At 40.5% G+C, this 17,559-nt stretch overlaps 1 protein-coding gene across 12 annotated transcripts in view; it reads right to left on the bottom strand.

Annotated features, from left to right (window-relative positions):
• DEPDC5 (DEP domain containing 5, GATOR1 subcomplex subunit) overlaps positions 1 to 15,571 on the bottom strand; it is a 126,310-nt gene extending 110,739 nt beyond the window's left edge. For 6 of the 12 annotated variants that reach the window (XM_058690925.1, XM_058690927.1, XM_058690929.1 and 3 more), the window contains exons 1-7: positions 15,428 to 15,568; positions 12,842 to 12,929; positions 12,406 to 12,452; positions 10,389 to 10,474; positions 9,401 to 9,484; positions 8,354 to 8,403; positions 1,418 to 1,487 (exon numbers count right to left, since the gene is read on the bottom strand). In XM_058690925.1, coding sequence (XP_058546908.1) covers positions 1,418 to 1,487; positions 8,354 to 8,403; positions 9,401 to 9,484; positions 10,389 to 10,474; positions 12,406 to 12,452; positions 12,842 to 12,929; positions 15,428 to 15,485 — 483 coding nt within the window. In that variant the 5' untranslated portion in view covers positions 15,486 to 15,568. Of the gene's footprint in view, positions 1 to 1,417; positions 1,488 to 8,353; positions 8,404 to 9,400; positions 9,485 to 10,388; positions 10,475 to 12,405; positions 12,453 to 12,841; positions 12,930 to 15,427 lie in introns of all 12 variants that reach the window. The other 6 variants (XR_009250405.1, XR_009250404.1, XR_009250403.1 and 3 more) reach the window with 4 other exon arrangements.
• Between the last annotated feature and the right edge of the window lie 1,988 nt (positions 15,572 to 17,559).

Below are 17,559 nucleotides of genomic sequence, written 5' to 3'. Positions count from 1 at the left end.
GGGGCACCTGGGTGGCTCAGTCAATTAAGTGGCCTACTTTGGCTCAGGTCATGATCTCACAGTTCATGAGTTCAAGCCCCACATCAGAATCTCAGCTGTCAGCACATAGCCCATTTCAGATCCTCTGTCCCCCTCTCTCTCTGCCCCTCCCCAGCACGTACATGCACTCGCTCTTGCTCTCTCTCTCTCTCTTAAAAGTAAATAAACTTAAAAAAAAAAAGAGTAAATTTCTAGAAAACTGGAGAGAAGCAAAACAAGATCACTATACCAATCTATGCCCACTAGAGCTGCAAGAAACTTTAAAAAATCTCACACCAAGTGTTGGAAAAAAATGAAAAACAACAGATTTTTATATATTGCTACTAGGAATACTAAGTGGTCCAAAGAATTTGAAAAAGAGTTTGGCATTATTTTACCTATAACCCATATACTCCTAATTATAGACTTAAAATACAGTATCAAGTACAAAAAAAGCTAGCTAAAAAGGACTATTTTTTTAATTTCACTTTAATAAAGCTTAAAAATAAGCAAAACAAATATACAGTAAACTGTTTAGAGTAACATACGTATGTATTAACACTACGCAAACAAGGAAAAATACAAAAATAAAATTCAGATAGTAGTTACCTATGAAGGCATTGGTTCTCAACTAGGGCCATTTGGTGATTTCTAGAGACATGTCTGGTTGTCGTGACCTGCAGGGCACTACTGGTATCTAGTGCACAGAGGCTAGGGATGCTGCTAAGCATCCCACAGTACACCAGACAGCACCCCCACCACAACACTGCCATTTTGGACCAGATAATTCTTTGGTCTGGAGATCTGTCTTATACATTGTATCATGTTTAGCAACATTCTTCACATAATCCTAGCTGTGACATATAAAAATATCTCCAGACATTGCCAAAAGTCCCCTGGGGAGGCAGTATCACCTTCAGTTCAAACCACTGTTCTCAAGGGAGGCAGAGGATGAGAACAAGGAAGAGCAGACAGGTGGTTTCACCAGCATGGGTAATGTTTACAGTTGTTCAGTTTGGCTTTTTCCAACTGGGATAAAGAACCAAAGAACGAGATTTCCTTTGCAAAGGTCTCTGTTCATGTTTACCGACTGTAATCTTCTACTGAGTTTAACCTTTGCGATGTATTCGTAGGCAAAGAAGCCTGCAGGTTAGACACTACATTTCCACATTTAGACCTCTTTCAGAAGAGAAAATGAAGATCAACCCCAAACTGGATAGATCCAACTATAAAACAGTAGAATTTCAGACATCCTTGACAATATTAAAATATTATCTACCTGAGAAGAGTAGCCATCAGGAGACAAGTTTTTGCTTGTCTCTGTTTTGTCTTTTGAGTTCAGGACTCAGACCTAACAGTATGAATAAACAAAACCACAAACGCATTTTATCAATCTCACCCTGGTATCTTCGCTGATATAACCACACATGACCTTTTCATTCTTGACCCACAGCTCACCAGCCTGTGCCCTGAAAAGATATACATGCAAGAGTTATTACAAGTCTTACATAAACCAAGAAGAAACAGGGATGACTTCAGGGTGGCTCACTGTACTCTCATATTTATCCTCAAATGACCTGGCCAGTTACAGATTTCCAGAAAGCCATGAAAAGATTACACAACATAAAGAATTCTCAGAGTGTACTGAATTTGTATGACAGTTCTTAATCTGGGACTCTATAAACAACATGTCATTCTCAGGAGGGATTCAGGAAATCCATGATTTCTCTGAAATCATGCAAAGTTTTCTGGGCAGAGAATTATAACTTTTGTCAAATCTCAAAAGGGTCCACATCACAAAAACAGTTAGGAAGAACTAATGAACAATTTTGCTAATCCCAGCCTTCAACAGTTGTGAAAGTTCTGTGAACTTTCTCATGAACATGGAGTTTCAACAGAAACAAAATCAATCCTAATATCAGAATTAGAAGATAAGCAGTCATGGGGGCATCTGGGTGGCTCAGTCAGTTAAGCATCTGCCTTCGGCTCAGGTCATGATCTATCTCGAGGTTCATGAGTTCGAGCCCCACATCAGGCTCTGTGCTGTGCATGCAGAGCCTGCTTCAGATCCTCTGTCCCCCTCTCTGTGCCCCTCCCAGGAGCTGCTTGTGCATGTGCGCACACTTGCTCTCTTTCACTCGCTCTCTCTCAAAAGTAAATAAATAAAAACTTAAAAAAAAATACTTTAATAAAGAAGACAAGCAGTCAGGAGGCATATAGGGACAGGGTTCACATTCAATGGAGGCCATTCTGCTGAAAAGTTTTCATGGCAATTTGGTATTGCATTTGGGGGGCTTAATGTCTTTTCCTCTGCAACTTTTTAAGGGCACAAAAGGGACAGACAGTTCAAAGAACATGGTCTTCTGAGGAGATCAGACTTGAGTGGAATGAGTCCCATCAGGAATCTAGGTTCTAAGAGTCACTGAACTAGCTGAATAGCCATGGGGAAATAACTCTGTGAGGCCCAGTGTCCTTATCTTAAAAAAGGAGATAATGACATCTACTTTGTAGAGCTGTTCTGAGAAACCAGATAATGTGGGGAAACTATTCTGGACAGTGCTGGGATAGGAGGTGCTCAAGTAAGTACTAGCAGGTATTTGCATTAGCAAGAACTATACCACTGGTAAATATTAACACAAAATGCTATTCTGGAAAGGAAGTGGTAGCTGTTATCTGAGTACCTCATAATCATCCCTCAACCAACCACTCAAGCCCTTCTCTTCTACCAACCCCAAAGCAATCTCCTGTCTGGCCCTAAGCAATCAGTCCTCATAAAAAAAGAAGAAAAGATAAAATCAAAGCAAGGAAAATGCTGTGTACCATGAGTCACAGGTCAGCCTACCTGAGAAACACTGGACAAATCAGTCAGCCTTACTGGCTTTCCCTCCCACCTGTAAAATGAAGAAAGCTGGACCAAGCCCATGGTTTTTAAAATATGCTTCCCAGGGGTGCCTGGGTGGCTCAGTTGGTTAAGTGTCCAACTTAGGCTCAGATCATGACCTAACAGTTTGTGGGTTTGAGTCCCACATAAGGCTCCTCAAAGCCTGCTTGGGATTCTCTTTCCCTCTCTCTCTGCCACTCCCTGACTCGTGTTTTCTCTCAAAATAAATAAATAAACAAACTTAAAAAAAAAACACATTAAAATATGCTTCCCAGCTCTGCTTTCAGCAACAGGGGTGCTTTTTGGTCTTCCTCTGCTCAGTGTGTCTGTGAGTGGACAAGTAGCAAGCCTTATCTGAGAAGGCACTTCTGTTTCTTTAACAGAAGGAAGGATGCAATGTTCCCAAGATCTCTGAGTTCTATTAGCAGGAAGTACTCTGCATACAGGCTACTGAATGCTAGATTAACCAGATCTCTAAATGGAGCTCATTGTTACTGCTCTAACTCACCAACTTCTGCTAGTATGTATAGACAAAGTAGTGTTACAAAATTTGGGCTTAGATTCCTGCACCTCCACTCCCTGTGGAGGTCAAGCCACAATCTGAACCAGTTTTTGAAAAATCAGTATATGTGGTTAATAACCCTGCCCCATCCATCTTCTACAGCTCTTGGGAAGATCCAATGAGATACTATAAATGAGAGGACTTGGTGAACTATGAAACAGTTATCATTCCAATGGAAATGGTTCTTTTTTTTTTTTTTTTTTAATTGTTTTTTCAACGTTTTTTATTTATTTTTGGGACAGAGAGAGACAGAGCATGAACGGGGGAGGGGCAGAGAGAGAGGGAGACACAGAATCGGAAACAGGCTCCAGGCTCCGAGCCATCAGCCCAGAGCCTGACGCGGGGCTCGAACTCACGGACCGCGAGATCGTGACCTGGCTGAAGTCGGACGCTTAACCGACTGCGCCACCCAGGCGCCCCGGAAATGGTTCTTTATAACACACAGAGAAAATGCAATCGTGACCTTTGCTCCTAAACCTAAAATCTGCTCTTACCCAAACAGGAATTGAGGTTGGCCCTGAGGTAGCTTCTCTTGTCTTTTCCGCAGATTCAAGAGAAGAAACAGAGCCACTGACAGATGCAAGTGTAAAATCCATATCCCCAGGGCAAAACCCAAGAGTGCACATGGCTTCCTACAAGAGAGGCAGAATGGCACATGGCCAACTCCCAGGAGGGTAAAGGTGACCTGGGGGGCACTAGTCCTTAATTATGTAGCAGCTTGGGCAGGCACTTCCCCTCCCTTTTCTATCAAGTGAGCTGCTGGGAGTCAGTGATCTCCACTATCTTTTACAGCTAAATTTCATCATTCTGTGAATATGAAGTTAAAATAAATGCAGAGTATGGTTGCTGTAGTGTCATCCACACAGCACAACTTTGAACAACCTAAATGTCCAGCAATGGCAGACCAGTTAAGTAAACAGAGTATCATGGAACCATTAAAACAATATTTACAAGGAGTTTTAACTTCACCAGAAATGTTTATATGCTTTTAAGTGGGAAAAAAAGGATACAAAATAGTACACATAGTATCACCATCTAAGTAAAAATACAAGCATGTGTATGTATATATGAAAATAAAACACTAAGGGGAGCCTGGCTGGCTCAGTCCGTAGAGCATGTGACTCTTGATCTTGGAGTTTTGAGTTCAAGCCCCACGATAGGCACAGAGATCACTTAAAAATTATTTTGGAGGGGTACCTGGGCAGTTTAGTCGGTTAGGTGTCCAACTTCAGCTCAGGTCATTATCTCACAGGTGGTAAGTACAAGTCCCGTGTTGGGCTCTGTGCTGACAGCTCAGAGCCTGCAGCCTGCTTCGGATTCTGTGTCTCCCTCCCTCTTTGCCCTCCCTAGCTCATGCTCTGCCTCTCAAAAATAAACATTAAAAAAAATTTTTTTAATTAAAAAAAAAATTTTGTTTTGAGAGAGTGAATGAGCAAGCAGGGGAGGGACAGAGAGAGGGAGAGAGAGAATCCCAAGCAGGCTTTATGCCAAGAGTCAGATGCCCAACCGACTGAGTGACCAGATGCCCCTAAAAAATATTTTTTAAAAGAAAATACTAAAAGATCACACCAAAATTTAAACATGGTTATCTGCACATAGTAGGCTTATATACCACTGTAAATTTTCTTCTTTATACTCTCTGTATTACCCAAATTTTCTAGAATAAATGTTTTCTTTTTAATTATGAAAACTGTTTTGGGCTCTTTTTTTTTTTAATTGTATATAAAATCATATATACTATATGTTCTCAAGCCAAAAAGGGTACTACATTTTGACAGAACTGTGTCAAAATGTTAACAGTGGTTGATTCTGAGTGGTAAATTGTTTCTTTTTCCTGCTTCTTTAATCTGTTTTTCAAATGGTCTACAATGAGCAAGTATTATATATAAAAATATTTAGCATATGCTTGGTATCTAGCATTTGATGAACAAGTGGTACTTAATATTAATTCTATAACTAGGAAAGACATTCCAACCGAATGGCCACCAGAGAATCAAATTCAAATCAGAGAAGATCCCAGATGATCCTCTGCAGTACGGCAGATCCAACAGGAAACCATACACACACACACACACACACACACACACACACACACACACACACACTTTTTTTTTTTTTTAAGTAAAAAAAGAAACCTTAGCTAGTCAACAGTCCCAAAAACTCTATCTGGAAAAATGAGATTTGTTCACAATGAGATCAAATAGACTTCTAAGTCTATCAAATAGGTTTCTAAGTTCCACATTTAAAAAAAGCAAAATGCTAATTTTTAGGAGATCATACAATACTTTTCTTTTAAAACTTTACTTTTTTAAAAAAATACCGATTGCAGTACTGATTAAAGAATACATGGAGAATTTAGTCAGAGAAAATCAAAATGTTTACCTTCAAAGGAAAAATGACATTTCAAAGGCAGGGTCTCAAGGTAATGGAACTGTCTCATATGTCCTTATGTATTAACTCAATTACCGGGTGAAAAGACTAAGTTACAGAAAAATTATTTAATAATTATGACTTTATATAAATAATGACTATCTTTTCTTATATGAGGTCCCAGAGCATCTTCCTTTTTTTTTTTTTTTTTTTTTTTTAATTTGCATGCCTCCATGTAGAAAAAAAAAGTGACTTTTGATTCAGCATAGGAAGACTATAAATAAGTCTTCTGGAGAAATGGTAGATTTTGTGGCTTACATTTAACCATGAATGAGCAAAATATTAGGACAGATCTTTAAAAGTCTAAACCTGACGTTATGTCAGGAGTTTTCATTTCTATATCTGGTACCATATGGATAAGGGCACTTGTGCAGAAAAACAAGAATTGTAAGAATGAATGGCATCTGAGTGGGTTTCTAAACCAGGGCTCAGCTAACTATAGCCTGCAGGTCAAATTCAGCCCATCTCCTATGTCTGTATGGCCCACAGCTAAGAATGGATTTTATATTTTTAAATGTTGAACAAAACAAAAAACTAAGAATTTGGGACAGAGACCTGAGACCCATGTGGCCTGAAGTGCAAAATCTTTACTCTCTGGTCCTTCACAGAAAAAGATTCTAAACCAAACACTTCATTTTGCAGAGTAGACTCAAGAGTCTCCCTGACCTGCCCACATCACCCTGCTAATCACCAGCAGTGCAGGAGTAGATTACAGCTTTCCTGACTCCTGGCCCACCACTTTGGAGACACTAGCTTGTACTGGAAAGCGTGAATCTAGGTTGCATGTCTTGTTTTGCTCGAGGCTTAGTCACTTCGTGGGCTGTGCTTTAAAATCTTCTAAGATTTTTCAAGGAATCTTGACCCTTCAACATTTTTAAAAATTTTTTTTTATTTTTCACTTATTTTTGAGAGAGCAGAGCACAAGTGGGGAAGGGGCAAAGAGAGAGGGAGACACAGAACGCGAAGCAGGCTCCAGGCTCTGAGCTGTTACTATAGAGCCCAACATGGAGCTCGAACTCACAAATCACGAGAACATGACCTGAGCTGAAGTAGGACGCTTAACAGACTGAGCCACCCAGGAGCCCCTTGATCCTCCAACTTTTAAAACGTCCCCATTTGGGGGAAAAAAATAATCCTTTATCTTTTCTTTCCTTTAGGATCAGTAGTTCAGATTAATCAAACAGGTCTAGTTGAGGAAGAAAAGTTCTTTACAAAAAGGATTCTAGCTAACAAAGGTAGGAGAAATGACTGAAGTAGAAAAATCACCCGGGCACCTGGGTGGCTCAGTCAGTTAAGCATCTGACTTCGGCTCGTCATGATCTCTTTTGGTTCATGAGTTCAAGCCCCGCATCGGGCTCTCTGCTGTTAGTGCAGAGCCTGCTCAAGATCCTCTGTACTCCCCTCTGTCTGCCCCTCTCCTGCTTATGCACATGTGCTCTCTGCCTCTCTCTGTCTCAAAAATAAATAAACATTAAAGAAAAGAAAAAAGAAAAGAAAAGAAAATCACCATCTTGCAACAATCATAAATGAGTGAAACCATTAGGAGAAAAGTTGATGGGGAACTTCATAATGGAGGACCAGACTACATCACCAGAACCCACTGGTCAATTCTAGTGCCATTAAAAGTGAGTCAACCAGATGTAAATATGCTTGTGTTATACATAATGAATTTCAGGAAAGAGACCATTTTTTCTAAGAAGGATTTGTTTTTCATTATACACCTTTTTGCACTGTTTGAAGGCCTTATTCTGTGGACAATGTGCTCTTTGAATTAAAAGGCCCTTTTTTGCTCTTCTCCACAAACTGAAATTTAGGGATAATTATAATAAATCAAGAGTCATGCAATATGGTTAAAAAGGCAGCAAACCAGGAACTACTGTGCTAGTCATTTTGTATCTCCAAATATGTTTTTTAATCTGTAAAATGAGAAAGCTTGATTAAATACATTCATCTAGGGGCGCCTGGGTGGCGCAGTCGGTTAAGCGTCCGACTTCAGCCAGGTCACGATCTCGCGGTCCGTGAGTTCGAGCCCCGCGTCAGGCTCTGGGCTGATGGCTCAGAGCCTGGAGCCTGTTTCCGATTCTGTGTCTCCCTCTCTCTCTGCCCCTCCCCCGTTCATGCTCTGTCTCTCTCTGTCCCAAAAATAAATTAAAAACGTTGAAAAAAAAAAATTTTAAATACATTCATCTAAGGCTTTTTCTAGTTCTAAAATTATGAGTCTATACCTCCTTTATTACAGAATACCACGTGGCTTCAGCAACTTCCACTCATCTTAAAACCACTATAGCGCATTTTGGGATTTTTTTCAGTTTGCTTCAGCAACAACAATCTAACATTTTAAGCTATTGTGTATTTTATCATACAGACATCCACATGCCTCCAATGCTGTATGCAGCCCAGTTACTACACTAGATCCTACTTCCGTTTACTAGCTGATAAGTCACGAGTGATGTAATATCTACCTGATGCCAGCAAATTCCACCTTTTGAGTGATATAGGCACATGTGCTGACCTAAGGGAAGACAGAAAGAGAAAGACTATGAGATTCAACAATACATCGAGGCCATAAAAGGTCACAAAGAAAGTCTCCTGCCTTTCTAATTTCTTCTCACAACCCAAGGTTCAATTAATGTGGGAGTAATAGATTTACCCCATAGGGAAACCTGCTGGGGCAGGTATAACAGTAGGTTCTTACGAGTGTGGCAAGTATAGACAACAGTAAGAATAAACACCTAGGCTCACTAATACACTTATCTTCACACATGTTTGCATATATATCTTTTACATACTCATTTAATTACAGAACATTGATTTCTTATTTCAGCTCTCAATTTATAGAATGGAACTCTCTCCCATCCAATAAAAAAATGAGCAAACATTTTTTTCTGAAAATATACACTGTATGAAAGAAAATTCTACCTACAATGCGTTGCTTCATAATACTCAAAATGCTTAATAAGAAGAATGTTCAGTACCAGCTCACAATGAACTGATCATTTTAGGTGGAAAATGTTAATTCAAAATAAAGAAACCAAGAAAACAGGAGCAGGATGTGGCAAAAAGCAGTCTAACCTGGAAGCAACAAAATCTGGGTTCTAGCTTGGTGTCAACCACTGACTGGTTTTTTTGGCTTGGGTAATCACTTACCTTTTCAATCTGTTCTCACATCTATAAGTTAATAAATTTATATGGGTAATAAATACCTGTCCACAGGGAGGTGATGTGAACATCTGAAAGCTAAAGTTCCATTCAAATGTAAAACGATATTATAATTTACCATCCAAACAAAAAAATGTGAAGTAAAAATCTATAAACAAGCAAATCAAAGCTCAAAAAAACTACAAAAAGAGAATGGAAGAAGATACACAAAGAATTTACAGTAATTATCTATGATGCTGGAATTGGAAAGGATTTTATACTCTTCTCTCCACTAAATCTATCTCTATGAGGAACACAGATTATTAATACAATGGGAAAAGTAAGAGACTTTTTTTTTTTAAATATCTTACCAAACTTTTCTTTAATCGCCACATATCCCCTCGGCCAATATACTGATCCTTAAAGGTTAATTCCACTAGGTCAAGGGTCACATCCTAAAAGGGATAATCAAATATATCTTTCTGCATTACTCTGCCACACTTCATAGTCTTAAGATAATGCACACTAAGCATGAAGAACCATTTTAGCAAGAAAAAACTACTGGAAGACCGTCCAATAACAGAAACCTGACAAACAGAATTTCATCCTGCCAGGAAAGACTTTTGAGCACAGATGATAAGTCTACAACAGATGCTACAACAGCTGTATCATGATTAAGTGAAAAGAGTACCAAAGTAATAATTCTGTGTTTAGTCTTGACTCTGGCACATAAACAGGCCACTGAGCTCTGTGCTTTATTTCTTTAGAGAATGTAAATAGTATCTTATACACAATAATTTTTACCTATTATAACATCATTTCTCATTTCAGAAAAAAAAAAAAGAGAACACATACAAAAATTATAATATTTCAATAGAAAATTTTACTATTAGCTTCACAAGCAGACATATATATAGAATCTTTTTAGGACAAACTTTAAAAAAAAAAAGGTGAGGACTTTTTTTTTTTTTAATTTTTTTAACCTTTGCTGATTTTTGAGACAGAGAGAGAGCGCATGAATGGGGGAGGTTCAGAGAGAGAGGGAGACACAGAATCTGAAACAGGCTCCAGGCTCTGAGCTGTCAGCACAGAGCCCAACGTGCGGCTCGAACTCACGGACTGTGAGATCATGACCTGAGCCGGAGTCGGACGCTCAACCAACTGAGCCACCCAGGCGCCCCGGGTGAGGGCTTTAAATGAAACCTACATAATGCCTATAATCTAAATGACCTATATACAACCACATATTTAATAGTCCAACACTATACTTAAGCAACTCATTATTACCTTAGAGACCTAACCTTTAGGAATGGTATTAATCATTCCCAAAAGATATTGAAGTCCAGAACCAAAACGTACCTTAGGGTCTACAACATTCACATAAACATCTTGATAAGGTCTTAGACGGAACACTTGAGTAACGGTCTGGTCCACGCTAATAGTTTCTGAAACAGAAGAAATCTGGATCAGATAACATATTCAAAAGAAGCAAGTTTCTAATCTGTAAATACTCATTTGACATGCAACACAAATGATCCTTGGACATGGGCAAGAAATATTCTCTGCCTTCCAGCATCTTAAAGTTTTGAATTCTCTGCTTTTTAGGTGAAGCAAGCAGGTGAAATAAGCCTGAGCCTCTATCAATTAAAATACGAGAAAGACAGAGGGGTGCCTGGGCCAGTTAAGTGTCTGACTTCAGCTCAGGTCATGATCTCATGGTTCGTGGGGTCAAGCCCCACACCGGGTTCTGTGCAAAAAAAATAAAATAAAAAATAAAATAAAATAAAATAAAATAAAATAAAATAAAATAAAATAAGACAGAAATGGAGACAAGGAAAATAATGAATTTAAGAAGCAACTTCAAAAAGTTCAAAGAACTGCTGAGGCGCCTGGGTGGCTCAGTTGGTTAAGTGTCCAACTTGGCTCAAGTCATGATCTCACAGTTTGTGAGTTCAAGCCCCACATCAGGCTCTGTGCTGATAACTCGGAGCCTGGAGCCTGCTTCGGATTCTGTGTCTCCTTCTCTCTCTGCCCCTCCCCTGCTCACACTCTGTCTCTCTCTCTCTCAAAAATAAATAAAACAGGGGCGCCTGGGTGGCGCAGTCAGTTAAGCGTCCGACTTCAGCTAGGTCACGATCTCGCGGTCCGTGAGTTCAAGCCCCGCGTCAGGCTCTGGGCTGATGGCTCAGAGCTTGGAGCCTGTTTCCGATTCTGTGTCTCCCTCTCTCTCTGCCCCTCCCCCGTTCATGCTCTGTCTCTCTCTGTCCCAAAAATTAAAAAAAAAAAAAAAAAAAAGTTGAAAAAATAAATAAATAAAACATTAAAAAAAAAAAGTTCAAAGAACTATGAAAGTTCAGAAGAGGAAGGAGATCATTTCTCACTTGGAATGAAAGTAGAGAAGGTAGATAAGAGAGAAACAAACTTTTCAATGAACCCATACATCTGGTAAATAAAAAACATAACAGGTGGCAGGAAATGGGATGGTGAGGGTAAGGAAGAAACTATTAGGATTTGGATTTTATAAAATATTTCCCCATCATATTGTATTGTAATGGACATCACAATCCTTTAGAATACATTATAATTTTTTTTCTTTTAAGTACTATTTAAGGAATTACTTTATTTGCTATCAATTAACATTTTGGTTCTTTGATCCCCCATGGTAAGGGGATCAGATCCAGAATGAGAAAGTAGAATGGCGGCTCTGCCCCCTCCACTTACTGACTTCAGACAAGCTAATTCACCTCGCTGAGATTAAGTTTCCTCACTCAGTCAAGAGTTGTGTGGGAAGACAAAAAGAAAGAGACATTACAAAAAGCTCTCAGCACAGTGCCTTGCATTTGTGATAGGTAATGATCAATGTTTCTTTATCCTGTCTCACCCAGAGTAGGCACTTCACACACATCTTGTGAAAAAATATTTAGGAAAGCATGCTTTGCCAACAGTTGTTTTGTTTTGTTTTGTTTTGTTTTGTTTTGTTTTGTTTGGACTTAAGCATAAAGCTTCACCTATGCAGGTTAACTTTCCCCCTGACAAGAAAGATGGCTTCTTGGGGTGCCTGGCTGGCTCAGTCAGTAGAACATGCAACTCTTGCTCTTGGGATTGTAAGTTTGAACCCCACATTAAGTACTGAGATCACTTAAATAAATAAACCCTTAAAAAAAAAGATGATGATTCCTTCAGTGCCCTCAAGATGCTGACAAATGACATTCCTTGGCAGTTTCAATATCTGACAATTTTTTTAAGGGAACACAATTTGATAAGGAAAGAAGTACGCTGCCCACATTCCCTGAGATTATGAAGAGACATTTCTTACAGTTTCTGAAACAGTTTCTCTAAGTACAAAAATCTTAGAGAAGACAGATGGAATTCTTACCTTTCTGTAAATCTTCCTTAAGTGATTTGACCTGCAAAAGCAGAGGGCTGGAGAAAAAAGCAACAAAGAGATGGGATGCTGTAAGCGGTAATTAACCAGCTTTCTTCACCCCCCAACAAAAGGCAAACAGATCCCTCTGGACATAATGTAACCTGCAGCACAACAAGGGGAGAAAGTTCTCTTAGAAACAAAGAAACTATGCACTTGCACTCAAGGAAACAGATAAATGCTACACAATTTTCAGAGTTCTCATTTCAGATTTAAAAACGAAAGAATAGACTACTTTTTAAAAGATCATCGGTTTATCAAATCCTAGAGAACAGGAACATTTTTATGTAAAAGCTAAGAGCTGTCTTGCCCATCAAGCCCCTTAAACAAAATATTCAGAAACATCAGCCTGTCCAATTAGTTCCCTTGATCCTAATGAGAGGTTTACCTGTATTCATCATTGGGGTGAGCAATCTCCACAATGTCTCCAAGCTTGATGTGAGGAAACACTTTGGGGTTCATGACTAGCTCATCATCTGAAAGATAATTAGGCAATTTCAATTAGAAAAGAGACTCATGTGGGCAACCAGTTATGGTATACGTTCTCAGGTTGGGTCATCATAACCTCATACAGGGACACAAAGCTAGTGAGTAGATGAGTGGGTCAACTTTTGGGGACCTTTGTCCTCAGAGATCATGTTCTTTCTACTACCACCCCAACGATCCCAGGGAAAAAGCAGTCCTTGCTCTCTGGAAATTAAACCTCTGGGACACCTTACTCCCTTGAGTTATCACATACCTGGCATACACCGGGAACAAACCGTCTGGGTGCCACAGATACAGCACAATCCTTTACATTTATATAGTGTTCAAAGAATTTCCAAAAATACTGTCTTAATGTGATCCTCATAATAAATCTTCGGATGTAACAGAAGTGAAGAAATGATGTAGGTGATACAGGCCTAAGGGTAAACAGCTGATAACAGCACAACCAAGACTGACTACTAGTCCAAGGTTCCTTCTGCCTAAAGCCTACCACCTCTCATGTCATTAAAAAGAAAAAGAAAAAAAACAAGCCAAATAAAATGCCTTAGATTTTAGGAGGCAGCACTTGATCAGGGAGAAACTTTGGATACCAGTTCACATTAGGGTCCAATGAGACTCTTAAAATACAAGGAAGACATAATTTCATATGTTTATCTCCCCCACCCTCACTGGGAGTGGGGAGAACTCTTTCTTATATAACAAACTCAGAACCATAAAGACAGAGTGATTTTTTTTTTCTGGTTTAATTTTGAGAGAAAGATATGGTCTTTAATTATGCTAAAATCCATGACAAATAAGTATATCTAAATTTCAAATATAATCAAATCCAACAAAAATTCAACCTAGAATGGCAAAGCACTGGGTTAATACCAAATTTTATTTGGTACATTGCTTCCATTGAAAGTTTTATGCCAAATCCTGTGATGCCTTCCCCTAACTTCCATAGTCTGAATTAAACTCCCTGAGCACTGAGCACAAATTCCACTGTTTCATTTTATCTTTTTTTTTTTTGCATATCTGTCACATCAAGCTGAAAGCTCCTTAAGGACAAGGGACCTTATCATATTCACAACCTTTATGTTTAGCATAGATAACGCAGCTAAGTTTGTTGGATGTGTTTTTAATCATAGTCTTGAAGGAGACTGGGTATAGCACCTAGCTATAGTAAACTATACATTGTATAGTAGACTTGCATACATTGTATATACACTGTATATACTATAGCCTTGCATCCTTCCCTCTGACAAGTTATTTCTGTTGTCTATTCAATTCTATTCCACAAATGTTTAGGCAGCATCTATCATTAATAGACATTAATACAAAGTCTAATATTAACAAAGGTCTGCATTTTAGCAGAAATTGTAGTTTTTTAAATATCTATTTTTGAGACAAAGAGAGTACAAGCTGGGGAAGCACAGAGACAGAGGGACAGACAAAATCCCAAGCAGGCTCCGTGCTGTCAGCACAGACCCGACAGAGGCTCGCTCTCACAGATCATGAGATCATGACCTGAGCTGAAATCAAGAGTCAGACACTTAACCGACTGAGCCACTCAGGTGCCCCAAAAATTGTATTTTAAATATAGCAACTGCCTGGTATATATTGTCCTGGTAATTATAATGATTACATTTACTGAGTGGCACTGAGCATGGTACTCTGCTAAATACTTTACATACATCATCTTACTCAATCTCCACAAACTTTATGATATAGAAACTAGTGTTTTCCCTTTTGGGTAGTCCTTGCCCTTGGGAGACTTACACATACATAAGAGCAAATACACAGTAAAACATAATTTTTAAATGACTGATTGTATTGTTAATTCCAATTTCTGAAGCAAATAAGGTTGTTAGGACAGAAAGGAAAATTATTTCTTTACAAAAAAAAATCGTATTACTAATTGCCATCCTATTCTGCATATTTATAGACTCAGGGTGTTAAGAGAAACAGAGAAACTGTTCTAATGTGCTTGAGGTTGTAAGTAAGATAAACTAGGGGCTTGCCTGAGGTCACAGGGAAAGTTAGAGGCAGAGCTGAAAAATCTCGTTTAGCACAGAACAATATGCTGTGTCCTGCTCCTTCCTACTATGTCTGGAAACCAGGCAAAGGTTCATGCTTTGATCATACCTAATGTATATTTACTACTGCTCTCAATGAATGTAAGTTTTTCTTATCTGCCAAACCAGTGCAGACTAGGATTTTATAGAACATATATAGTAAATACATAATATAAAATACAAATAAATGGAAGGTAGTAAACTGGCAACATTCACATCGTTCCTTAAAAATCAGAACACAAGTGCTTTTAGAAGGGGCCTGTGCTCTCGCATGCTACTGCCCTCCCTGCTACTGTATTACACTTGCTGCTTCGCTCAGTTAAGTCACTTCCAGCCTCTATTGTCACGAGTCAGTGTGTCATTTTTGAAGCACTGGACACACTAGAACCTCAGCCAACTTACGCAACCCCCCAAAACGGATCAATACTGACCACTGCCCCCAAAGCCCTTCTTGTGGATGACGAGTTTGTAGACCTTTGTTGTTCTCATCTTGTACTGTTGTTTCCTTCAGCTGTTCCAAGCTTGGGGGAGAGAAGTCATCTTGCCTCCCTGAAACACAAAAAGGCTGGGATGTCAGATTTTTCCTTGCAACTGCTCTTTGGTTTTAGGCCAGTGAATATACCAGTACTGTTCAGATGAGTGGCAGCACCAACTCTTGGATGAAATCACTCCTCCAATTACGAGGAGGGTTGGAGGACCAAAAACAAAAAAAACAAAAAACAGAAAACAACCACAAAATCTGGGAACAAAGGGGAATTCTGGCCAGGGTGGATTCTAACTTCCAAGAATATATTCTATCACACCCTGAAGGGAAACCTTGTAGTGAATTGGGCACTCACTACCTTGTCTCTATCTAAAACAATAACACCCAAATATTAAAGAGATCTTGAAAGAGGTTTAGCGCATTCATTTTGTAGATGAGGAAAGTGAGGGCCAGAGCAAGGGACTTGCCCAAGGTCACTCAGACACTGAGGCACTCCCACCGTCCACGTTCCGCGATCAATCTCCTGGGCAAGGAGAGTATAAACAGGAGGAAGGCAGGAGTTCGTTTTCCGAACGTCCATCTGTACACACTCTCGGCGGTTCCTCCTCCCCAACCCTCATTTCACAGCAGCGGTCACTGCAGCTCAGAGGGATGGAGACTTGTCTAAGATCACACAGCGGGCTGGGGAGTGGGAAGTGGACTCGAACCTGGGTCACGGCCCCCTCCCTCAGGCTCCACAAACCCGGGCCCGGCGAGTAGCCCCACTCACCCGCAGCTCTGGAGCCCCTTCCCCCTTCAGGCCGGGACTCCGAGGCCCCAACCCTCCCGAGGTCCCCTGCGTCTCCTCGGGACGCCCCGCCTACGGCCCCACAGCCCTTGCGGCTTCCGTGCCGGACCTCGAGGAGCCTGCCTGCCCGCCCCAGCCACAGAGGGCTCACCTGAGAACCCGCGCAGCTCCGGTGGCTCCGCCCCGGGGCCCCACCCCCTTCCCGCCCACCTGCCCCGGGCCGCTCTGGCCGGGCCTCCTCCTCATCTCGGTGTCCGCGCCACTTCCCCATCCGGGGCTCTCGCCAGGGGCGGGGCGTCGTGTGCGGCCTCTAACTCCGGCGGCCTCCTGCGTTTCCCGCCCGGTGACCCGACCGCAGCCAGCCTTAGAAAGAAAATCCTTTTATTCCCAGACATTATCACATAGATCCGTACCAGGAGCTTCGTTTCCGATTCAGTCCCTCAACAGGGCAAACTCAGGCGAGTCTCCCCGGATCCATTAACGGTGTTAATGGACCCTCGCCTGGCCTCACCGGGCTAGTGAATAGCACAAAATAGTTTCCTGGAGAACTTTTGTAAAATGCAAAAGCTGAGCACTCGCAATTTAATGCGATGGACAGTGCTGGGAAGTATTCATTTGGGTGCCCTTTTCAAGTCCCTCCAAACCCCAAACGATATTCTGTACCTCTCTGGTTGTTAATAGCTACAATAGCTTTCACAGACGCCCTTATGAAATGGTCACGTCCCTATTAGGTGGCTGATACTCTCACAGACGGGTGAACAGGGGACACTAAACTCCTCGGAAGGAAGCTCCTGACCCGATCAAGTCCAACTTGGCTCTGAAGGCTGAGCGTTTAACCAGCATCCTTGTTACACGCCAGAGCTCAGTCTAAGCCCCTGTCAGGACATCTTTCTGTTGAGAAAATCAGAACTGCCTCGGCTGTGCCTGAAACTCTCCAAGAGCTCCTGACAAGTTGCCACCTCCATCTAATTGACTTACGGCTTTTGGAAATTTTCTGAATGTTTAAAGAAAAAAGCGTCACATACCACAAAGGAGTGGGGAGAAGAGGCTCTGGCAAGACAAGAGTTTCCTTAAACATCCATATTTTACTTTAGGGTTCAGAAGTTGAAGGACTATAAAATAATTGTAATTTTTTATATTAAAACATGAAATCAAGTGTACTGCAACAGTTGCAAAAAGACTTTCAGGGATAAAATGTTAAATATAAATAACATTTTAATGTTGCTAATTCAGGGGACCTGCTCAGATCTCCCCAGACTTTTATCTGCAGCAGTGGCTGGTAGGAAATTCTT

Source organism: Neofelis nebulosa, chromosome 11 (assembly GCF_028018385.1).
Source record: "Neofelis nebulosa isolate mNeoNeb1 chromosome 11, mNeoNeb1.pri, whole genome shotgun sequence".
NCBI classification, from domain to species: Eukaryota; Metazoa; Chordata; class Mammalia; order Carnivora; family Felidae; genus Neofelis; species Neofelis nebulosa.
The sequence above is the reverse complement of the archived record's forward strand: the minus strand, read 5'-3'. Positions and strand labels throughout refer to the sequence as shown.